Genomic DNA, 25,407 nt, shown 5'->3' with positions numbered 1-25,407 from the left:
TTAAAAGTTTTCTTTCGGAGAGGCATGGAAGGAGGGCAACATACACACACCAACTGAAATGAAGCCCAGTTTTCAAAAATATTGCTGCTATACTCACATAAACAACTGGTTGATTGTCTTCTTACTTTGCCTCCTGGTGCTGATGAGCACTATCATTAATTGTTGTTTTGCACATTTTTCCAACTTCAACTGTTGCGCAAACCCCCATTTCCTAACTGTAGCCTGTGATACATGTAAGTTACTAAGATTCCAACTTTTAAGACTCTCCTGATCTCAGATGCCAATTTGACAAGATCAAGGATGCATTCCAAGCAGTGTCTATGGAGTTTTGAGAGAGGGGCAGCATCTATAACCTGCAATTGACTTTTAAGTGTTTCACTCTAATTGCCTCATTATTCAGCAGATATCTACACCCTATTTCAAATTTTGCATTATTCAAACAAGTCTTGCTATTTAGGCATACAGTGTGCAACTGGTGACCCAAGATGAATAAAAGTAAGACATGATTCCTCCTAAAGCCATCTGTCACCTAGCTTCACTGAAAGGCCAGAATGGAGAGAATGATGAGCATCAAAGGGAACTTGTGTCATGCGTTTGCAAACGCTAAGTAAATATGCAAACCCCAACCCCATACAGTACATTGATGGCAAGCACTGAAAGTAATAATCCTTATAAAAGATAGAGGCAAAAGGGGGGGGGAATGGTAAATGCCAACTGCCGGTGTAAGTGAAAGGCACACACACACACACACACACGTCAACAATTTACATTTTAAAAAGGAAAAACCCTTATAAAAAGATGTACTAGAACAAAGCCACAATAAGTTAGTGTTTCCATAAAATGGCATGCTGTTTTGTTCCCCATTCTATACATTGTTACTGTCTGCTAAATGCTAAGTATTTTGACAGCATAGTTGTATAATTGAGGTACATTAGTTTATATAGATCTTAAGCATTGTAAAAAGGTTAATTTTTTTCTTCCAGTTTTTTTTCTTCTTCATCTCCCAAGAAGAACAATGGAAACATTCCTAAAAGGCAGCCAATGGTCACTCCAATAGCCTTACCCTATAAAAGACAAAGAAAAATGGGTCACTCACAATTTAGTTATGAAGGTTACCAGATTTCAGGTCCAACAACACGAACAGGAAGTAACGAGCAACGAACCTATTTCTATTATCCTTCTCATGCCCAAATATTTGCTGCAGAATTTACATTCTGATAACATCTATGCGCATTTTTAAAAGAGCTTATTCCCACAATAATAGGGAGTGGAGTAACATGCACAGGGCCGTCTTAAGCACATCCGACACTGTGGCACAAAAGGTCCCTCCGGCGCTCCCTCCCTTTCCCAAAATTTAGCCGGGGGGGGGGCGCCGTTGGGGCTACCTGACTACAGCCCACTGCCGGCGCTCTCGCTGCTGCCCAGGTGAAACGTTCTTAAAGAGTTAATTTCTTTCCTTTGCAAACTGCATATAGTGCAGGGGAGAGGAGAGTTAATTGCAGGGCATTCAGTATGCAAGGTATTTTTCCACCCCCCACCCCGCCATAAAGAGGAAGCCAAGGAAAGGTAGAAGGGGAGGGACACACACACTCTCAAAACAGTCTGCATTTGCAAAGTACTACAGCGAGACCCCACTTCAGAAGCAGTAGCAGCAGGAAGTCCCTGCCTGCACCACCAAAGAAGCTTTACTAGAGAAAAAAGAATCGCTCTGTAAAGTTGCTTTTCCAAGCCCAACAGAGTCTATAAATCAAGGCGCTGAGTGGGTGGGTGGGTGGGTGGGTGGGGGAGGGACGGCTTTCTGAGTCCCACCAATACATCTCTGTGTTCCCCGAATAATAAAGAGGTCGTGGCCACAGCGTGGGGTGTGTGTGGAGTGTGTGAGCGGACAGAAGAGACGGTGCACTGACCTCTCTCTCTCTCTCTCTCTCTCTCTCTCTCTCTCTCTCTCTCTCCCCTCCCTCCCTCCCTCCCTCCATCCATCCACAGTCCTACTTCACGCCCCATAGCCGCCCTGTCCTCCACAGAGAGAGGGAGGGAGGAGGGGGGAAGTTACTCGCAGTGGCGCACAGCAGAGGGAGAGGAGGCGGTGGTGGCGGCGGAGCCATAGGGCTTAGTGGCTCGTTGCTCCCTGCTGGGGCGCCCCTGAGAGGCCAGCGCCCTGGGCGCAACGAGCCACTAGCCCCTATGGGAAGGACGCCTCTGAATATGCACATTGTATCTCCACAAGTTTTTTTGTTTTTTTTTCCAGGAATAATCTGAATACTGGAGTTGCTGCTTTTCATAGTCTCATGACCATCTAGTCATATTTCCCTTACAGCTGCCTTGTACTTGCCAAAACAACTTGTTGCCAGAGTGGCCAAAAGTATAAAAGGATTTAACAGAAACACATGAATGCAGAAATGGGAAGCTATCACTTGTATCTATAGTGTGCCTACTATGGTCATTATATCTGCAGAACAAGCCACATGTTAAATGCCCCAAAGATCTTAAAATTCTGAGAGCATTTAGCTTTTTCCAGATGACTTGAATTCTGATCCAAGGTGCTACTGCACAACACTGTATCTGCTGTTAGTTTAACCTCTCACTAACCAAAACTATATGTATAAAAACACACACAACATAGACTCACCACGTGTGCACTGAGGCGTGTTTGCCACATGTCAGCTTGTTTGGGCGTTAGATCAGGAATGGAGAGGCCCAACCTAGAGGCCATAGCTTCAATATAACCTGCAAGTCTTAGAGAGAAAAAAAACCAAAAATATTTTGAGCACAATAATATGAAATATAGCAGATACTGGATGCTCTGTTTCTGTTGGTTGTGGAAATGCAGCGAGAAATACTATCTCCTGAACATATGCCAAGCCAGCACTTTGGTAAGCCTTTAGAGCTTAAGAGGGACTATTTCAATACTATTACAATGGTACCTCTGGTTACAAACTTAATTCGTTCTGGAGGCCCATTCTTAACCTGAAACTGTTCTTAACCTGAGGTACCACTTTAGCTAATGGGGCCTCCCGCTGCTGCTGCTGCGCCACCGTGTGATTTCTGTTCTCATCCGGAGGTAAAGTTCTTAATCCAAGGTACTACTTCGGAGTTAGCGGAGTCTGTAACCCAAAGTGTTTGTAACCTGAGGTCTTTGTAACCCAAGGTACCACTTTACATGAAACAGTTGTGGCCCTGTGTCAAGCGGGAGTTGGTTCTATGGCTTATAGATTGGGAAATAGTTTAAAGGACTGATTTGAAACTTGGCAGTATAGGTGAGGTGATCCATGCCAGATTTGGAGTAGAAAGGATAAACTTTTAAAGAGGCACTCTGGCATGTAACAGGTGCTGTGCCCTTTTGCTGGGATGATTTTTCCAGAAAGCTTTCTTGTTTCTACTGCAATTTTTTTTGGGGGGGGGGGGGATGATTTGTTGTGAACAGACAAATCTGAGACTTAGCTCCACTACTCTGCCACTGCCAGCCATTCAGCTCCAAGATAGTGGTGAAGCGGGAATTAACCACAGAGCAGGAGACTACAGTGGTGCCTCGCTTAACGAATGCCCTGTAAGATGAATTTTTCGCTAGACGAATGGATTTTGCGATCGGAGGTTGCCTCGCAAGACGACGAGTTTTTCTATGGCCGCCGCTTCGTCTTGCGAAGCGTGGCCATAGAAAAACAAACCTCCGACTGCAAAGTCCAGCGTGCAGCGAAAAATTGCCAGGGCTTTTTGCCGCCTGCCTTCCCCTTGGCTAGGGGAAGGCAGGCGGCAAAACACCCCATCGCCGCACTTCTGTCAGGCGGGGGGAGGGAGGAAATCCCGGATCTGTCGGGCGGGGGGAGGGAGGCTGCCTTCCCCAAGTCAAGGGGAAGGTAGCCGGCGAAACACCCCCGCACCAGCGCGCTTTCGCCTCATCACCCAGAGCCAAAGCGCGCCGGTGCGGGGACGTTTTCGCTGGCTGCCTTCCCCAATTCAAGGGGAAGGCAGCCGGCAAAACACCCCCACATTGGCGCGCTTTGGCCCCATTACCCAGAGCCAAAGCGCGCCGGTGTGGGGGCTTTTCGCCGGCTGCCGAAAGCCCCGCTTTCCCCTCAGCCCGTCCGACACAGCGCAGATCGGAGGAGGCTTCTCCTCCGATCCCGCTGTGTCGGACGGGGTGGGGGGAAAGCTGGCGGCAGGGGGAGAGGAAGGAAGGAAGAGAAAGGGCTGCTTTCTCTTCCTTCGTTCCTCTCCCCCCCCCCGCCCAACAGAGCCCGCATCTGACGGGGGTTCGGAAGCCCTGTCAAATGCCGGCTCTGTCGGGCGAGGCGGTGGCACACACCTCTCTTGGCTCGGGGAAGGCAGGCAGGCAAGAGAACAAGTACCGCTGCCACCGCCAGGCCCCCCGAGCCCATAGGAACGCATTAATTGACTTTTAATGCGTTCCTATGGGAAATGGTGCCTCGCTACACGAAATTTTCGTAGGACGAATTGAGTCCTGGAACGAATTAATTTCGTCTAGCGAGGCCCCACTGTACACTAAACAGCCCCCAGAGTTATTGTTGGTAAAGTAAATATTGACATTTGGTTAACCACTGTAAGAACAAGATGCTGGATCAGAACCTACAAAATGTAATTAAGACTTACCCCAATCCAGCTAAATCCGAGACAAGGTTTCCCAAGGCAGCAGCTAGATATTAAAGAATCACAACCATTATAATGCATCTACTAAGAAAAGAACAATACACTACACAAATGTTAACAGTTTTATTTCATTTAATGGTTCAGAATCCAGAATTATACTTATTATTTGCTTGCTTGAAACCCTTTATAATGCACCTTTCTATAAAATATTCAAGGAACTTACAATCAAATATATATCAGTACAGAATACAAACAATAGAACCCGTAGGAGCAGAACAGCTTGAGAATGGTAACCTACACAATTAAAGCAGGGCATTTCCAACAATGAGGGTATCAGAAGCAGGGCCTCAGAAGAGGAATGAAATGGTCAGGTAACACAGAGAGGAAGGTAAATCTGGTATTTTGGTTCCATGCCATTTAAGGTTTTAAAGGTCAAAAGCAGCACCTTGAATTGAACTAGGAAAGAAACTGGTAACCAGCAAAGCTGGTACAAGAGCAGGGTAATACAGAAGTGGGGAACTTCTAGGCTATGAGTCTAACTGGATAAGCCAGGCCTCCCCATTGCCAGGCCATTTTGGCCAAGCCATGTCATGGTGTACTGCCCTGCACCTGTAGGGTGATAAAGTCAGGGATGAGCCAAAAAGCGGTTGTCCTTTACAATACATTCTGAAGCATTTCGCTGATTACAGAGGCTTCAAAGCAGTGCAGGCTGGCTCTGTACATGCACTGGGAATCAGTTGATCAGTATTGCTTTGAACAGAAAGTGCTTTCTGCAGAATGAAAGAAATGTTTCTCTGATGCTCTTATAAGCTTCTCCATGCACCACACTCTAAAAAGAGTAAGAATCTAGGGTGCAATTGTATGTTTGACCACTTCGAGATTTTTGTGGTGAGTGGGGAGTTCTATATCCATGTGTACATGAGCACTGGCAATCTACAGGGAAAGGAATAGACTGAAAGGTGCAGCAAGCAGCACATTTACAGTACTCAGGGGGATGTGAAAACATGCTTTCTCACATACACCCAACAGCAATAGTTCAGTGACAAAGCATCTGCTTTGTACACAGAAGGTCACAGTTTCAATCCCCAGCATCTCCAGAGAAAGACTCCCTTTCTGAAACTCTAGAGCACTGATGTTGTCAGTCAGTGAAGATAATGTTGAGCTGGATCTGACTCAGTATAAAGCAGCTTCCTATGTTCCTAGTGCCCACTTCTGCAAAACCAACTTCTATTTCTATAAGCATGTTAATCTTGCTAAGAAAGCTGCTTGCATTATTGACCTTAAAATCTATCACGAATATTTTGCCTCCAGGTTCAGAATTAGCCAGTCGATCCTTTTGGATGAAAAAGTTCTAAAATTTAAAAGGAGACTATTCAATAATACTTCACTCTTGTGACTTCTAGAACTTTAATATGGGGGCACACTTTCATCTTAAATAGAGACACTTTGTTTCAAGTGCTCTCTTGGAACAGTTTGGAAGCGCAAATAAAAATATTTTGCAAAGTGAGAACTTATTTATTTATAGAACTTATATACCAAAACACACTCTAAGTGGCTTTAAACTAATAATAATAGTAATGATGATGGTTGTGGTGTCAGTTAAAACTATTTAAGAAGAGAAAACTAGGAATGCAAGCAGCAAATGTGAGATCAGTTTCCTGCTTGGATTCAACCTCTTGAGCTGCTTAACTCAGGGGTCAGCAAACTTTTTCACCAGGGGGCCGCTGTCCCTCAGACCATGTGGTGGGCCGGACTATTTTTTGGGGGGTGGGGGGAATGAACGAATTCCTATGCCCCACAAATAACCCAGGGATGCATTTTAAATAAAAGGACACATTCTACTCATGTAAAAACACGCTGATTCCTGGATCGTCCACAGGCAAGATTTAGAAGGCAATTGGGCCGGATCCGGCCCCCGAGCCTACCCATGGCTTAACTCTCTTGTCCCCAAATCGTTTCCAGCCCCACTCACCTTCCCAAACAGCTTTTTCACCCATAAAGACCCCTAACCATCCCAGGTGAAAATGGAGCTCAGGGAATGTGATTTAGAAGTACAAACAGGAGGAGAGGAGTTAAGCAGCCTCTCCCCACCTGCCTTTCCTTGTGGTTATACACAGCCTGCTTAGGATTTTAAAATCATGGCAGAAAGATTCATGGAACTTTAACGTGCAGTTTCTGCATAAGAACTGGGTTTCTGTAAGATTATCTGGTAACCAAATTTCCATCTGGCACTACAAAGTTCAATCATCAATCAGCAGCTTTAAAAAAAATGACCTAGTGTGCACAGACACACTCGTAGATTAATGGACAGCTATAGCAAAATTGCCACGGAAGTCAGTCAAGCATAGATTACTTACCTGCCATAGTAGAAATTCCAAGGACAATTCCTATGGACAGTTCTATTTGTGTGCCCTAAAAATAAAGAGAATATAAACTTTCATTAAAATCTATACATTCATTAACAAAGGCAAGGTTACAGAAATTGTTTATTCATAAAATTAAGACATTAGGAATAGCAGGCTCCCTGCCACCCAATTCTCCTGAAAACTTTAAAAGACAACATGCATGATTACATCTATTATAGCAATACAGCATGCTAAAACATTACTGAAAATAATAAGTCTTTCTGAAGCTAGCGTTACATATGTTATCATATCAAGGTATTTGGATACCAAATATAACCCAGCACAAAACAAGCTTGAGACCAAGGAGCAACATGACTTACCGCAGCAATCATAATTGCATTATCAAAAAATCCAAACCCTACAAAAGGTATTGCATTGTGGAAGAACACTAGAAGAAAGAGACACACATGTGAGGAGTGCTTTCAAACGCTTGCAAATTCATACATGCAGACTACTGTTCAATTCTCAACTTTCTACAATTTGAAAAAATGCCCATATGAATTGTGATGTTTGAGATCACAGAAATGGGATACGGAAGCCTCTTTCCATGTATAAATCACCACACAACAACTACCAGGACATTGTACACAGTGCACTACAAAACCCGATGCAGCTGCTACAGGCCCAGTTAATCTGGAGTCGTCATTCCCCCCCCCCCCCGAAAACTGTTATATATGGGAAGGGTTGTGTTGGGTGGGGAAATCTGCTTATAAACATTAATCTACAATTTGCAAAGATCTGGGTGAAACATCTTCATCCTCTCTGTCATATTTCATTTTTGTCCCTTTTAACCCCACTCTCCTCTCATCACAGCTAAAGGTAAAACTTACAGGTAATTTTTTTTTTTGTAAAGACAGTCAGATTTATGATGTTTCTCATGATTGGGGGAAGCAAGAATTAGAATTCCATAATGTTCTGACTCAAGCAGCCCAATGTACTCTCATGTATTCAACTGTATGCCTTGCAGTGGCCTCAAGAGAAATGTTCCAAGTATTAGAGAGGCTATCTCCAAAGTTAAGCTTCTAAAAAATAGACATAATTTACCATGTTTCAGCTGTCCAGTGGATGGTGGCGCAACTTCCAACTTCTCTAGATAAGTAGAAAAATGTGATTAAAGAAAAGCATTACAACCACAAATATTTGAATGTCTGTTCTCTTTGAAGAGCATAGTGTGAAATACTCATTTCATAGAAAATTTAGCTTGGTGCATTCACAAGCTACTGCGCAGAAAACTGCAGCTTGGCAGCTCACTGCAGTTTTCTGTGAGTTTCAGATCCATGCTCTCCTTTGATTAAACAAAAGCACTCTATTGAAACGCCATTTCACAAAATAATTGAATGTATATAATTGAATGTATATTCATTTGCTTGATCATCTGAAACACTGAATAATGTTGGCTTAAATACTCAAATTACATTGTCACTAGTGCAGGGGTGCCCAACTGCTGACTAGTTGAATTCTCCCTGCTTGTATGTAATTGATCTTGAAAAATCCAACCTTTAGTCTCAGCATATGATAGAGTACTTGATTATGCTGTTGCCCCTTTATTAAAATCCCACAATTTAGGAATATGGAAGGATATTAGGCAAAATACAGAGACCTTTTGGACTTTTCAAAAGAAGAAATAAAACTTTAAAAAGTTGACACATTGGAGAGGCTGTGACAGACTGGTTGCAGTATCATCAAATAAATTTGTTTAGACAAGATAAATGGAGGGGTTGTATGACCCAAAGCTCACAATTTGAAAGAGAGATCACAGAGTAGGGAAAAGTGATTTCCAAAATATACAAGTTACTATTAGAATGGGAAACAAAAGATGAATTGGTAAAATCAGCTATAATTCACTGGGCAAGAGATTTAGGTCATAATATAAAGATGAGTGCATGGGAGAAACTATGGGGGGAAATTTAATTTTTAACACATTGAGGGATAATTTTATGGAAATGATTTACAGGTGGTATCTGACACTGAGTAAACTAGCTAAGATTTATAAATCTGAATCAGATATTTGTTGGAAATGTAAAGAAAAAGAAGGTACTTTTTATCATATGTGGTAGACATGCAAAAAGGTTAAGACTTACTGGGAGATGATATATAATAAACTGGAAAAAAATGTTGAAAAAGACATTTGTTAAAAGGCCAGAAGCTTTTCTTTTAGGTATAATAGATGTAAGTATATTTAAAGACCAGAAATCTCTTTTTATGTATGCAACAACAGCAGCACAAATGGTGTATGCTCAGAAGTGGAAAGAAGATACATTAGCAACAAAGGAAGAATAGTAGACAACATTATTAGAGTATATAGAACTGGGAAGATTGACAAACATAATAAGAGATCAGAATGAAATGTTTTGTAGATTTGAAAAGTTGTTGTAAACAAATTTAAAAGTTAACAGTAATAGAGTAAATTCAGTAGTAGGAATTATTGGGATATAAAACTGGGGGGGGGAGAAAATATTGGGGGAAATTAGAATATGTACTGGTAGTAGAAAAATAATAATAACATGAACCATGGAAGGGAGAAGGTAAGATGAAAATAATTGTGTGTTTTACATGGATTATTGTTATTGTTTCAATTGTAAAAATGGAAATGATAAATACTTTTTAAATAAATCTTACCCCGTGGCCTTTAACTCTTTTAAGCACCCTACCATAAACAAAGAGTGGCTAAAATGTATATTTTCATAGAGACCACTTACTACCCTTAAGTGCTATTGATAAAATCAGTTATCTGAAGATTTGAACACTACCCAATACCACAAAAAGATGTTAGATTGCTTACAAGAAGAAATATCCAACACTGGTTAGTGGTATAAACCCAATTTCCTGCCACAAGAAGAAAGTTACACTATCATTTACTGATTTTTAAGCAACACTCCAACTCAAAATACATTGAATTAAAGTGATATCAGACTGAGGGGGTCATTTAAATGATATCCTACTGTTGGGGTGTTAGTAAACAAAAAAATATATTAAGTCTTCAATAAGGAAGAAAATTGCAGCCTAAACAAAACACAAAGCATCTACCAGTAATCCAAAAGCAGGAATTGGGTTATCAGTTCTTATACCAACAACAGTTAGTGTTCTGCACACACACACAAAATGGAAAAAACCCCACATGATTAATGGTACAAGTAGGTTAAATCACATTGTGTGCATAGCTGTACACCATACATTTGGTGTAGCGTAGTTAATAAAGTGTGTTGGTGTTTAGTGGGGTGAAATTCACCAGATGCAGGCCCGGCTCTAGGTATAGCCCCGGTGGCGTGGGGCGCCAGGTCGTGGGGGGGGGGCGACAAAGCCGCACAGAAGCTGCGCTGCGAGGGCGCCAGAGCGATCTCCGCGTCTCAGCGCCAGGGTGCCCGACCTGCTTGAGGCGGCCCTGACCAGATGCCATGGGACCAGTCACTGTGTCTCAGCCTAAAGTAGCTGGGTTGCTGTGAGGACCCCACTTGAGCCTCTGAGCTCCATAGAGGAAGGGCAGGATACAACTGTTTTATAGTCCACAATAATAAACTCTGACGGAGTGTATGCTTTATTTTATAAACAAAGACACTGGAAAGACAACTGCCTCTAAGCAAGTGTATCCTACATATACAGACTGAAGGATCATCTTACCTGAAGTTAGTTTCTGTGCCTCAGATCCATCAGTTCAGAACACAGAATATACAGTATGTAGTTTTTCTCCACCTGCCTGTCAAGGCAAAGCCAGCAAATCACTTGCCAAGATACTATCAGGACAGTGTGAGATTTAATTACCCCATACTGAACAAAATATATCCCTGTGTCTGTCAAAAAGGAGCTTTATTCAAGAGCCCATAAAAGCAAATGGCACTATGTGGTAGAAGACATCTGGACTGGTGGATAGGATGCACAGAAACCAGATCAAGTTAATTTTAACTTTATTTAAGCAACTGAAATATTACAAATACAGCATGAGAACTACTTAAAAGTTTGCCCAATGTGAGAGTCTCATTTCTAGGTTTCACTATAGCAGTTAACATAAACAGTCCATATCAAGTAAACATCTATTGATTCTCAAACACATGCTTTCCCACCCCCACTGATATTTTTAGAAAGAAGAAACTTCTTCCTCTTTTCTTAGTACAGTATTGTGCTTCATACAAATGTATTGATTTAGTATTGGTACCATTTTTCCTGCCAAAAGCAACCCCCAAACTGCAGGCCCACTATAAGAAAACTTTTTCTAGCATTCCTACAAAGACCTGTAATTTAGTCATATACTGTATACCGTACTTGCTTTGTTTTCAAGATGTTGCTGACTATCCATGTACTATTATTTCATATTATTTATAGACACTGCTTAGATATTTTTTTAATTAAGCAGTTCATAATGTTGTTTTCTCAATAAAACTAAAATAAATAATGGCTGCATGAGGAAAAATATCTTTTCATGAAATTAATTCCTCAAGAATGGGAACTATATAGTCTAGCAATGTCATCCTTTTGGTATCCTCTAAGATGTACATAGCATCACATAGTACAATGGTTTTCATTACCTACACACTTATCAAAGGATCTTCAATAAGAAGATTGGTAACAGCAGGCAAGCTTCCCTAAAAACAACTTGTCCAATACTAATGACTTTTCCTAGAATTTCTTTTTGCTACAGGACAGTTGGCTATGTTGGGAGCATGCCCAGTTTATTCAGAACAAAGACTTGCACCCTAGAACATGGTAAGTAGAAGAGGCATAGTGGGGTCTACCAAAAGTTCACTGTATGATTTGCAGTAAAATCAGCAAGTTTCTAATTGCTAACCCTACAATAGCAACAGGGTTCTTCCTTTCTAATTTGAAATTAGGCTGTTAGGAACGCTGATGATCTGTAGTAACTCAAAAGCAGTTCATCCCAGTATATAACTCATAGGGCAGAGTGGGCAATTACCTCTGTCTCTGGTGCCCTATTTTGTACTATGAATCCTGCCCAATAGAAACTGCTCAGTGGCCTCACTTCCTCAGGGGCCAGGCAGGAGCGGATAGGCTCTGAAGAGCCAGCCTGCTCCCACTTCTCTCAGTGCCAACACAACCACACTGTATCACTGTATCACACATCAGCAGTGTAAAGATGCTGCAACCCTCCTTTTCTTCACCCCTGCTTCCCCACAAAAGGTCCCAATAATTCACTCACACTGATCTTGCAGTGATAAATCTAGATAGATTTCATTTTTCTCAAAGCTCAATAATTTTGTCAACCCACAGTGACAGCAGGAGTACTGTATATAGAATAATTCTGTAATCACAGGATGAAATTCTTGCATTTGCAATTCTGAAAACTTCACCATGAAAGCGTAGAGATGCCTTTGTTTCAGAAAGGCACATGACAGTACTAAGAGGTTTAACATTTCGAGTTGAAAACAGGGGAGGAAATGGCTTAATCAAGAAGAAAAAGATCCATCAGACCATTTATGGCGTAGAATACCAGTCAAGACCGCTGAACAGCTGCTTTTCAGCCTGTCAGATCAATCATATTTAGTGTCAATTCAAATCATATTTTGTTCCATTTTGGAACAAACTGCTCTATTTTCCTAAAGGAAGAAAAAGCTTTGAAAAAAGGCTTAAGATTCAATTCAAATTTGTGAGCAAAGGATACACACACTTGGGAGGCCCATAAAACAGAATTTGGATCCTTTGATGTCTACCTCTACCAACTGTTAGCATTGCATCTTCTTAGTGTTCTACCACCACACCAATATGAAAGGCCACATATCCCATTCATACGAGAACAGCACATCAGAATTTGAAAGACTGCTCCCCTTTCATCTGGAGAAAAAGATAGCAAGCTGTCCCCATCATCTTACCTAAGGATGTTGAATGTTCAGGTGGGAAATAAACTGATCTGAACAGTTCAAAAAGGAGCTCTCGAAATTTCTGCTGGGCTTTTACCAGATTATAAACAGACTAGAATAGGTTGCTCTGGTACGGCAAAAACCAGTTGTTTCTTTTCCAGTGAAATTTTGTGAGCAACACTTAAGTTTCCATAATGAGTGCTTCAGTAATATGCTGGAAATTCCACACTTAGCATCACAAGTAGGGCAATATAAACTTACCAAATTCATACCAGTCTTATCTAACTTAAACTTGAGACCACAAATTCAGGTTATACTTCATCTACACTAATAACCAGGCTAGCTTACCAGCTTAAAAATTATTTCTAAGCATTTTTATACCACCCTTTTAATCATATTCCTGGGGTGATTTACAAAAATAATAAATGAGATGTCAATACAAAAAGCAAGCTAAAAGACGCAAAATCATAAAAGTGGCATAAAACAGTAGGATCAGGAAAGTTTTGGAAAAGGTCATTAAAAGGACAATAGGCATTCTGCAATTGGGGTGCCACAATCAAGCTCCCTCTTTGACTGCCACTCACTTCACCTCAGATGGTACATGCATTCCACTCAATATTTTTATGTAGAGTCCTTCAAGAACCCTGGTCCCTAAACTGCTCTTTGTTCTCCTCAATCACAGTCAATGTTTCCACTGCATGATTAAACTGGTACAGACTGGATTGTTTTTGACACTAGATTACCAACAATAATCTGGTGCATAGGATCATAGAATTGTAGCTACAAATACAGTTCTTCTCTACTAATGAGAAGCCAATAACCAGTGTTTTGGTTCTTCTATTTCAAAGTTCAATACTATCCTTTCAAGAATTGTATTTAGTCTGAACTTCAAAAACCAGACTTAATTACAAGTATTATAAGAGTGCTATTCACAATATGAAAATGGAAATACTGTATTTTTCCATGTATAAGACTATATCCCCCCCCCCCAATTTTTAAAGTTTAAAATTAGGGGTCGTGTTATACGCGGAATGTTGCAATTATTTCTTAATTTTGGGCTCAAAAAATTGGGATCGTCTTATACATGGGGTCGTCTTATACACAGAAAAATACAGCACTTGTCAGAACTCAAAACCGGGGGGGGGGGAGTAGTGTCAGATTAAGCCCCACATATATTTTAAGTAGCCAGCATGCTTGCCCTAGTGCAACACATTAATTTACAAACTAAAAAACAGGCAATTCTGATGAAAGTATAAATGAACCTGATTAAAAGAAAAGCCATGTCTGCCAACATAATTGATAGACTTAGATGCCAAGAGTATACAACTTGCATAGCAGGATCCTACAGAGATTACAACATATTGTCAAGCATCTCAGCAGTATTTAGACAGCTAAAAGCCCACATACAAGAGATAGCTCTGTATTAACACTAAGGTCTGACAAAACAAATCAGATACAACAGGTATTTGCTCTGAACGTCTGTTAAATTATTCAAATATCACAGCAAATAATTTCTCTGGATCTAGTGTTGCTCTCCATCCTCCCTGGCACACTGGAGAATGCAATGTATACATAGGATCACAGAGTTACTAGCAGCAGCCCAGTTAGAACTAGCACAACACTGACCCTTTCACTCCCATTTTACCTTAAAAAGTTGGTGGAACAGAGTCTAAAACTTAGCTGTGCTTGAGCAAGTTATGGAATGCAACAGAGATGTAAGAGGAATTAGATCCAAATGTTATCCTGGTTCCCATTAACCCAACAAAAGGGTTCTTCCGTCCCTCCAGTCTCACACCATCTGCTATGGTCCAATGTTTTACTAAAGCATTTGTGGCCCCTTGTTTGATTTCCAAATCCTATATATAAAGGGGTATGTGCCTATATCACATGTATATCTCTTGTTGCACAGATCCACTTCAAATCATGGTTTCATAATTTTACTCTGCTCTTGTAACAAAGTTTGATTTTGTAGTGTTATGCTACTATGCTACAGAATGTATTGTTCCTTATTGTTTTAATTTATGGAAAAACTTGCAATAAAAATTGTTATTTTTTAAAAAAGTCAAAAGTCGAGAAGAGAATTACTGTAAATATGAAGTTTAACTTGACAAACAAAATGATTAGAACACAATGCTTAGGACACACCTCTGCTAAAATTGTGTATTTTCCCAGAGATTCACCAAACAATATTGCCTCTCTTTTACTCGTCTCTTTCAATTCTTTTTCTATTCCTTCTTTTCTCTCATTTTTTTCTATTCCTTTTTCTCTATCCCCCCCTTCCTCCTTTTCCTCTTGTTTTTCTCTTTTTTGCCTCTAGATTAATGTTTTAGTTAGTCTAGACTAACTAAAATATCGAACTATAGCTGAGTCTTGCACATTCCTCTTCCTGTGTATGTGGCAAACCAGTTTGCTATTACAGTACATCAAATTATGGCTTGGATTTTTGCATAGCCATAGCTTGCTGGTTTGGATCCAATAGCAAACGATGGTTTGCCACACACCAAGAAGTACCTAACTAAGCAGAATAAGTATGAGAATGAGGAAGTCGGAGATTTATTCAAAGCACCATGATTAAACTACACTGCGCTAATTCTTTATAGCACAACCACACTTGGAATATGGTTTAAAATTCTGATTGCTGTATATCCAAGATACTCCCTCATCCTCATAAGAGAAACGTTTTTTTCCTTCAAGCATAATATTAGAATTTGAGATACCCAAAGAAATTAGTTGGCAGAAGGTTTGGGACAGTTAAAAGTACTTTTCATACAATTCATCACTAAACAATGGAACACACTGCCACAAGATGATAGGTATAAATAAAAGACTTCAGAACCTCTCACCATGAATTTGTCTTTCATGATGGCTAAATGGAATTTCTGAATTCAGAGACCAAATGAGTGAGTTCAAGGAACAAGCAATGGAAGAGCTGCTCCCTGATTGAGATAACTACCGTAATTGGCCACTATGAGACATAGGACACTGGATCTATATTTGGTCGGATTCAGCAAGACTCTTCTTAGGTGTACCCAACTATGGTGTGTTATGCCACAACAGTCATTTTGTGACTGACACCCACAATGCTCTCTCAAAAATAGAAATATGTCCAATAGGTAAAGGTAAAGAGACACCTGACCATTAGGTCCAGTCGTGACCGACTCTGGGGTTGTGGCACGCATCTCGCATTATTGGCTGAGGGAGCCGATGTACAGCTTCCAGGTCATGTGGCCAGCATGACAAAGCCGCTTCTGGCAAACCAGAGCAGCACTTGGAAACGCCGTTTAGCTTCCCGCTGTACTGGTACCTATTTATCTACTTGCACTTTGACGTGCCTTCGAACTGCTAGGTTGGCAGGAGCTGGGACCGAGCAACGGGAGCTCACCCCGTCGTGGGGATTCGAACCGCCGACCTTCTGATCAGCAACCCCTAGGCTCTGTGGTTTAACCCACAGTGCCACCCGCGTCCAATAGTCCCCCCCCCAAAAATTGGCAAACCCTGAAACTAACTCATTATGGTCATTATTGCGCAAATGGAAACAACCATGGCCATTTCTGTTAAACATTCCAGGTTACACAAAACAAACAGGATAGCATCTTTATGTAAGTAGATTTAATGAAACAGCAGCATCTATTTTACATCATATCAAAACCATGGTTCACCTAGCACTTATTTAGACCATGCACGTTTATGTAGCAAGTAGAGAAGTTTACTGTACCCCAAGTACTAGTTGGTTCAGGTGGTACTATTTGCTTCAATGGCATCTCAAGTGGTACCAGTGGTTTAGGAAATCTGGAAGCTAAAGTTTTTCAAACGTAAGAAATAAAGTTACATTTCAATGTTAAAAGCCTTTAATATTCATGAATCCATGTTTTCAAAACTTACTCCAACTAGAGACTGTGCAGCATAATCCTATGTATGCTTGCTCAGAAGCAAGTCTAATATTTAGCTTCTTTTTCTGCTATGCCACTGGTATATTTAATGGTTGATATCAAATTTTAGTCATACTTGCCCACTGAAAACAATGTACTTAAAGCCCACTGATTTCACTGCATCTACTCCAAGTGTGACCCAATGTGCAAGGTGAAACATTCAGTTTAAATGGGCACCAACAACATTCTGTCCAGTTTATTCTGGTTTTCTTTTTTTTTTGTTGTTGCTCTACAGCAGATTCAACACATGCCTATATTGTGGTATAATCTGATCCAGCATTATGTGGTGTGCTTTACACTACTTATAAGAATATTTGCACACACATAGAACACCACCGGGGTGGAAGAACAGCTTGTGGTGTATAACATTTGGAGCAAGGAAACCATTAGGCACACCAACATGCTGCTTTGAATTTCAAACCATCAAGTTCTATCACATACATTTGTGTGAAATGAATAGGTTTACCTTACTCCTGAAGAAATTATAGTATGGCATGTTTTCCTGTTTCCTAATTTTGCACATAAAAAATAAACGAATCTCTGCTAGGTTTACATAGACTTGTCAAATCCTTATGAGATTATTTCTAAATTTGGGCAAGTGCAACCAGAAAAAAATAATTTGAGTCAGGATAAATCAAGAAAATATTATTCTTCATCCTAAGGCAGTATCAGTGCACATTTTTTCAGATATGACAGTAGTATTGATAGCTGAACTAAACTGTCACACTAGCCTAATATTTCTTTGCATCTGACATCCATTGTTTCTAATGAATTTATGGAATATAATATTTTCCATAGAAAAATAAAGCATTGGAAATGTTTCCCCTTGCATCATTGTGGATTCTGTGCAGAGTGTGTTGAATTTTATGAATCTGAATAAAGAGTGTGAACAATAGTCTCTCAAATTAAATATTAAAAAGTCATAGTATCAGGTAGTGGCATTGTATTTAGCATTTAAGCACCTCCTGTTAATCCTGCATGACTGATCTCAAAATAAAAAGGCAACTTCTGTAACCCTTTAGTAACAAAAAATTATACATAGTCTTGAAAGAGATACTATTGCCAAAACAGAAGACAATGCACTACAGTATTACAAAAACAGGGTTGTTAGTTCTGTGATCCAATCTAGTTCTGAGTCATTGTCATCCCCCAAAATAGCACAACTTTATGAAAGCTGTGTAACTGTTCCAATTTTTCATGCCAGAGCAAGTGTTACTTAAGTCATCTGAGCTAATCTAAATTAGAAATCTTTAGTTCATGTGACCTTTTAACCAATGCTGTTTCGCTACTCTTTAGTCATTTTGAGATAAAATTAATGTTTGTATAGAAACAGTTGCATAGCTTTACAGATGCTGGCTAACAGTAATTAAAAATTCTACTTTGATCTCACCATGCAAATATGGTCAGAGAGATATGGATGCAGCGCTAAATAAGAGCAAAGAACATTTAGCTCATAAGAACCATCTACCAGAGAGTCACAGTGACTTTTTAAAGGGAAAGACAACCCCTAAGGCAAATGCATGTTGATACCTCCCAGCCCCCACTCCCCGACGTTGGATGGGATACTATGATGTCACAGAAGACTGCAGCAGTATTAGAATCTCAAATACTGTATAAGCTAATCACCAAATGGCATCTTAAACCTAGGTTACAGTCGCCACAATGGAATATCTAGGTGACCCTTTTTGCAACAACAACAAAAATCAATATCACTTTATATTTTAAATAAAAAAACTCAGTGGTTTACAACACATTAAAAGAGCAAATAAAACAATGCAGAATAAAGCAAATTCAAGGAAAATATTTCAGATCCTTCTCCGACATTTTGCTTTCCCACTTAATTTATATACCTGCCCCATAGCAGAAGTACTCTAGGAAGTCAACATGGTGTAGTGGTTAAGAGTGTCAGACAAGAACCTGGGAGATAGGGATTCGAATCCCCACTCAGTCACGAAGCTCACTGGGTGTGCTTGGGCCAGTCACAGCGTCTCAACCTAACTTACTGGGGGGGGGGGGTGTTGAACCATATACTCTTTGGAGAAAAAGGTAGGATATAAATGCAATAAATAAGCTCTTCTGCTTACCTGCTTAAGAAAGCTGGAGGTGCCAGCCAGATGGAGATGTCACTTGCCAACCTGGCATCCAGAGATCTCCACGTGGTCGCAATTAGGTCTGCGCCAGTCACAAAATGCACCTGGGGAAATTCTAACACTCATGCAGGTACTGCTGTCAGTATACTTTGGCTTCACTTAATTCAACTGAATGACTTGCCACATCCCCAGGACTGTATGCCCTCAGACCTCATGTGGGTAAGCTAACTGGAACAACAAAATTGCGACCTCAGAGGCCTCATTTCCACTACAATTTAAACTCCTAAGACTCTTGACATTTTGTAATGAGATAGGTCACCTTTTCTCTCTTTTATGCACTGTCCATACCAGTGGGTGCAGGAGAGGGGATTAGTGGAGACCACAAATACTGGCTGACTTGTAAGTCAAGCCAACATATATGGATCCCAAACAAATGAAGACTGAGAATTCTAAGCATGTCCCCATGAAGCACGACAGAGATTCTGAGGTGCAGAACCAATGCTGAATATGACACAGAGGGACTCTCAACCAGGATCCAGCAAGAAAAGCCTGAGGAAGGCCCCAGAGGAGCAAAAAATGAAGTTAAAAGCACTGTACACAGACAATTAGCAGGTTACAGCTCTGCAAAACAAAGGCAGGAGTAAGATGGTGTAGGCATCACATAAGCCTGCATTGCAACACCCAAATCAGTATTATTTATATTTTGTGGAAGATTTAAGTAGGAAAGAATTTTGAAATTAGAATTTTGAAAAATATAAGAAACTTCTGATTGTTTCAGAACTGAAGTTACAAATATACGAAGTAAGTATTTGAGAGTTATAAGGCAAAATATTAAAGCTTTGATTTATATTTTTATATATAAGGTTAAGATTAAACATATATCTGAGGCTAAACAATACCAATGCAACAGATTGTGAGTACCTAGTTATAGGCCATCCAAGTGTCATTTTCAAGGGCATATTTACCAAAGTCATGGCCCAGAGTCAAATGCAAGCTAGTTTCTAAATGTGTATTGTAACCTCAAACCTTACTCAAGAAAGCTTGCTGCTAGTAACCTATAACACTTGAAGAACTTTAAATTTAGCATTTGCTCATTTTTTCTACTTTAAATGTTGCAATTCTCTAGTCACTTCATCCTTTCATCTAGGAGATTATCAGCTGGGAACCTGCTATATAACTGAAAAATTGGTGAAAAATCAATGTGAAAGATAAACCTTACATGATCTTTAAAGCCATTTCAACCTGATGCTGTCACATGCATGCACTTTGGAACTCATAACAGCTGCTCTTATTCACTATGGAAAAAGCTGAATGGACATTATTCACACTATGATACAAGCCTTTTATATTAAGCAATGTTCCAAAACAAGCTATTTGATGTACCAGCTCAATGTGACAGAATACAAGCTGGAATATTCATGATTTCAAAGAAAACATGCCATCCAATATGCTGGAGGTCTAAGATGCTACCATAACACAATACTACAGTAAAGGTAAAGAACACACCACAGTTACATTTGAACCATGATTTATTTTTTATGTAAACCTGCCCAGTAAATCGCAGGACATCTTCAACTTCTACTATTCTGTGGCTCTTCAGTTTGGCTAAACAAATCCTGTTTAACCCTCGCTCCACTTCCATCACCTATTGCCTTTCAGTGTTGAATTATAGATTGTAAGCCCCATAGCTAAGAACCTGTCCTCTATGGAGATGTGAAGTCCTGTGGAAAAATTTAAATAAATAAAAAAACAAGGAAAAATCCAGCTTTTCCCACGGCTTCACATCTCAGCCTCTGTACTGTGTACATTGGTGGTGCTATATAGACAAATAAAATACCGTATTTTTCCGTGTATAAGTCTAGGTTTTCCCCCAAAAAAATAATGTCAAAAATTAGGGGGCATCTTATACTCTGGGCCATCTCCCATTTTCTTAAATCTGAGTCCCCAAAAATAGGGGGCGTATTATACACAGGAAAAATATGGTATTATGCTAGATAAGTAAATAAAATGCTCTTAACATACCACTGTGGTGAAGGCAGAAGTTGGGTAGTACAATATCTTCTTCTTTTAGCAAAATCTCAAGTTTTTCCAAAATCTTAACTAAAAAGATGGATCCTCAATCAAGTATATTCTGCTATTCCTATTCCACTGCTTGTTTCTTTTATTAATATACAAAATCAACAGGCTGCTTAATATCCATACAGTCATACCTCAGTTTAAGTACGCTTCAGTTTGAGTACTCCGCGGACCCGTCTGGAACGGATTAATCCACTTTCTATTACTTTCAATGGGAAAGTTCGCTTCAGGTTAAGTACGGACTTCCAGAACCAATTACACTCATACTTTGAGTTAAGTACACTTCAGGTTGAGTACTCCGCAGACCCGCCTGGAATGGATTAATCCGCCTTCCATTACTTTCAATGGGAAAGTTCGCTTCAGGTTAAGTACGCTTCAGGTTAAATACAGACTTCCAGAACCAATTGTGTACTTAAACCGAGGTACCACTGTACGTTAGTCTCCATACATCAGCAGTCAAAGCAGTTAGAAAAGTTTTACATTGACAAGATGTGCTGAATCAGTGCAGCTGTCACCTGAAACCCTCACAGAGACTGTCACTAGAAGCAATTAGCACAGAGAAACTAAGACTAGCAAAAGAGGTATAGTCTCCAAATCTGCAATTTTAGCTCCAAACCATCCCAATGCTAGTTAGTACCACTTAGGTCAGATATATCTCCAATTTTACTGCTTCCATTTCAGTGCTGTGAAACAACCTGCCATCTACATGCAGTCTCAGAACTATGAAAACAGTTTAATTGGTCGTGTTCCCTCCAATCAAATCAATGTTTGTGCTTTTTTCTCTACTGCTGTAGACAGTAGAGTATGTTCTCATTGATTCCCTTTTCATACAAGATTTTTTTTAATTGCCTGATTTATAAAACATTCACATCTTAAATTTATCATAATAGTACTCCCAGGTATCCAAGTTACCATGCTCTGTTTCCTGCTTCAGTCTGGACAGTACCAGGCATAAACTGCAGGAAAATGGGATAGCAGAATTTGGATTACAGTACATGTATGCCCACAGGAGTACCAATGTCAAGAATGCACCATGACTATCTTCTTGGCAACAATCCACAAATGGGACCCAAAGTATTGGATGCAACCGATTCAAAACACTGGAATGTAACAGATTAAAGAATCAAAAATCCACTTAAACAATCCTAAATGTGTCAGGAGAGATCATGCATGTGATCACCCAGTATGCAAGAAGTCACCCCTGTACAACTGCTGTCACATGTGCAATTCAACTGTCTGCACACCTTGCCACATGCTGGAAAAGCAACATTTGTAATGATGACAAACTAAAAGCCACACCTGCACACAACTAGGAAACCAACATAGGGTGAATACTTTTTCCCCTATATCAGGTTAATGCATGCCTTCAGTGTTTCCATGCCTAGGCCTGGAGGCTGAATCAACCCTCCCAAAACAACATGTTTGTTAACTTGGAAGCTCTGCCTCCTGAAGTCAGATAGGTGGGTCCATGAACTAGACAGGCATTTTCCCCATGAAAGCTGGACTTCATTTCAAGCACACAACCCCAGGCTCAACAGTTTATTTCTAAAGCAGTGTTGCCGCGAGATGTTGCCTGGTGTGCCGTGGGAGAATTACTTTATATATAGTCAATATAGGCACAGAGTTAATTTTTTAAACATTTTCTAATGGTGGTGTGCCTCCTGATTTTTTTCATGAAACAAGTGTGCCTTTGCCCAAAAAAGGTTGAAAAACACTGTTCTAAAGCACGCCCATCTGAATCCCTATCCCGTTCCACACAAAAGCAGTACCAAGCCCAGGCCTCAAACCTGCTTGACAGCCACACCCTCCCCCTTAACCCCACAATTACAGCAGCTGGTTATGGTTACACAGCATCCCAGGAAAGCCACTCTGAATGTGCTCAGGGGCGTTATCCCTATGTTTTGTGCATTACCGGGCTACATTATTGCAGGACCAAGCCGGATGGAGAACGGAGGCCGTTGTCCAAGTTCACGCCAAGCACCGGCTGCAAACCCGGAGCGGCGGGCAGGCTTACTTGGGGGTTAAGCCTTGCTGGACTCCGGGTAAGCGCGCTATAGATACGGAAGGGGAGAAACGGGGAGAACGAGGTCCTCGGTCGATGCGCCAGTAGGAAAGTTTCGCTTCTTCTTCTCCTTCCTCCTGGCTCCTCTTCTCTTGCTCTCCATTCCGAATGCTTGCCTCGGGCGGGAAAGCGGCGCAAAGAACCAAAGCCCAGCCAAGCTCGCTCGGCGGAGCGGGAGACCCCCCCGGGTCTATCAGGGTCGTGGGTTCGAATCCCTAGTGGGGCAGAAGAAGCACCCCGCATGGCAGGGGGCTGGGCGACCCCCGTGTGTCCCCTTCCACGGGAGCCCTTTTCCCGGTGGTCCCTTTTGCTTACCTTGCGCGATGGCGATGGACTCGAAGCGGTGCAGCTCCCTCAGCAGGCAGCTCCTCTCGGTGGAGTGGAGGCTGTAGATGAAGTCCCGCGCCCCTTGCGCCGTGTTCAGAGCCTCTATGGGCTCCTTTTTCGGGTGCGTGCCCAGAGACCGGAGGGAGCCTGCAGAGGCCGGCGGCAGCCGGAGCCACTGTCCTTCCTCAGAGATGCCGCCGCTGCGACGGAAGGTGCTGAGGCAGCGGCGCTGGCCCGGCAGGGGCACGAGGCAACGGCAGCAGCAGCAGCGGAGGCCCCGCAGCTGCGGAGCCCGGAGGCTGAGGCGGGAAGCCAGCGCGGAGGGCGAGGAGCCGCCGGGCCACCCGGAGCCCAAGCGCAGCGCCAGGCGGCAGCTCAGCCACGTCGACGGCATGCCTTGGCGCCCGCCTCGGACCGGGGCCCGCCGGCGGCACCGCCCGCTCTCTCTCGCTACCGGCGCTGGGGAGGCGAAGGGCGGCGCTGCCCTGGCGAGGGGAAGGCGCTGCTCATGGGAGCCCCTCCCCGAGAGACGCTTTCTCTCTCGCGGCCGCTCCCTTCGCTGGGTTTGGAAGGGGTTCGAGTCACAGCGGCTGCTCCCTGCGCCGCCTCCAGGAGGCTCCGGGCATCTTTCCCTCCTCTTCTTCTCCGCCTCCCAGAGCTGGGCGGGCTTCGCGGCTCGCCTCAGAGACTGGTCAGGCGGCGCTGAGGTAAAAGGGGTCGGTGGGGGGGGGGAGCTCTCTCGGCGGCAAAAAAGGAGCAGCAGTAGCAGCGCTGCAAAATAGACCGCGGGCGTCTGTGCGTGAGGGCAGAATGAGGGAGGCTGGTCTGCGCAGGCGCCGGTCGGCTCCGTTGAAAGGACCGCCTTCTTCTCCTCCCGACTCCGTCCGTCCTATAGGAAGAGCGAGGAGGCGTTCTCCTCTCGCTCTCCCTGTTTTTTCTCTCTCTCCGTTCCCGCCCACACCTCCGTCCAGCCTATGGGAAGAGCGAGGAGGACGGTCCCCCCCCTCGCTCCCTCCGTCCCTCCCTCACGCCCGCCGATTAACGAACGTGTGGAGTCTGAGTGACAAGACTGGTGTGGCACGCCATGCCCCTTGACAGACCCCGGCCGTTCCCTCTCCACCAATACGGCGGCTAAAACTGGTCTTGGTAACCAATCAAAGGGACAGAGTCTGGCAAGAGCTCCGCCTCTCCCAACCCTCAACAGACCACCCTCTTGTCCTTCGTGCAGATGTGGGTGGACTGCAGCTCCCATCAGCCCCGAGCTTTCAGCCACAGTGGCCGGGGCTGATGGGAGTTGGAGTCAAATTCCGCACTTTAGTTTCTCGTGCCTCTTGTTGGGTGAGTGTTTCACAGACTGGTTTTTTTAAAGCCAGGGCTCAATTCCAGAATCCGTTAGGATGAATTATGGCTGATGAGGGTCAGTCTTCTGCATCATCCTGGAGGAAGAAGAGGGGATTGCCCCCCAGAGCATGTCCAGAGTAGAATCCTGTCAAAAGATGATGATGATAATAATAATAATAAATTTATTTATTTATACCCCACCCATCTGGCTGGGTTTCCCCAGCCACTCTGGGCAGCTCCCAACTGAATATTAAAAACACAATACAGCATTAAACATTAGAAACTTCCCTAAACAGGGCTGCCTTTAGATGTCTTTTAAAAGTAAGATAGTGCTTATTGCCTTGACATCTGATAGGATGTTCCACAGGGTGGGCGCCACTTCCGAGAAAGCCCTCTGCCTGGTTCCCTGTAACTTGGCTTCTCGCAGTGAGAGAACCGCCAGAAGGCCCTCGGAGCTGGACCTCAGTGTCTGGGCTGAACGATGGGGGTGGAGACGCTCCTTCAGGTATACAGGGCCGAGGCCATTTAGAGCTTTAAAGGTCAGCACCAACACTTTGAATTGTGCTCAGAAATGTACTGGGAGCCAATGTAGGTTTCTTGGCGGTCACTCCCAGTCACCAGTCTAGCTGCTGCACTCTGGATTAATTGCAGTTTCCAGGTCACCTTCAAAGGTAGCCCCACATAGAGCGCATTGCAGTAGTCCAAGCGAGAGATAACTAGAGCATGCACCACTCTGGCGAGACAGTCCACGGGCAGGTAGGGTCT

The 25,407-nt window shown here is 42.4% G+C and overlaps 1 protein-coding gene across 4 annotated transcripts; it reads right to left on the bottom strand.

The window, feature by feature from the left end:
* Positions 1-391: 391 nt before the first annotated feature.
* TMEM65 (transmembrane protein 65) lies at positions 392-24,096 on the bottom strand. Of its 4 annotated transcripts, XM_060277638.1 has the most exons (9): positions 23,290-24,096; positions 16,533-16,613; positions 9,092-9,112; positions 8,055-8,099; positions 7,331-7,398; positions 6,963-7,017; positions 4,609-4,651; positions 2,630-2,735; positions 392-1,064 (listed from the first exon to the last, which is right to left on the bottom strand). In XM_060277638.1, exons 1-9 carry the CDS (start codon positions 23,693-23,695, stop codon positions 966-968), a joined length of 924 nt encoding a protein of 307 aa, XP_060133621.1. In that variant the 5' UTR covers positions 23,696-24,096; the 3' UTR covers positions 392-965. The 4 variants fall into 4 exon arrangements, with proteins under 4 accessions (XP_060133621.1, XP_060133622.1, XP_060133623.1 ...); XM_060277639.1 differs by lacking the exon at positions 9,092-9,112; XM_060277640.1 differs by lacking the exon at positions 16,533-16,613.
* Positions 24,097-25,407: the final 1,311 nt, after the last annotated feature.

The sequence above is a fragment of the Zootoca vivipara genome, chromosome 8, assembly GCF_963506605.1.
Source record: "Zootoca vivipara chromosome 8, rZooViv1.1, whole genome shotgun sequence".
In the NCBI taxonomy this organism is placed as follows: Eukaryota; Metazoa; Chordata; class Lepidosauria; order Squamata; family Lacertidae; genus Zootoca; species Zootoca vivipara.
Note: the sequence above shows the minus strand (reverse complement) of the source record. Positions and strands in the feature narration are given on the sequence as shown.

What these genes read in the sequence shown, in the direction of transcription:
- TMEM65 (XM_060277638.1), bottom strand. Translation starts at nt 23,695, where the DNA reads ATGCCGTCGACGTGGCTGAGCTGCCGCCTGGCGCTGCGCTTGGGCTCC. An exon ending in TTATTATATATCATCTCCCA is followed by an intron (nt 8,100 to 9,091) that starts GTAAGTCTTAAC and finishes CTACTTATCTAG; the next exon opens with AGAAGTTGGAAGTTGCGCCA. An exon ending in TGGAATTTCTACTATGGCAG is followed by an intron (nt 4,652 to 6,962) that starts GTAAGTAATCTA and finishes TTTAATATCTAG; the next exon opens with CTGCTGCCTTGGGAAACCTT.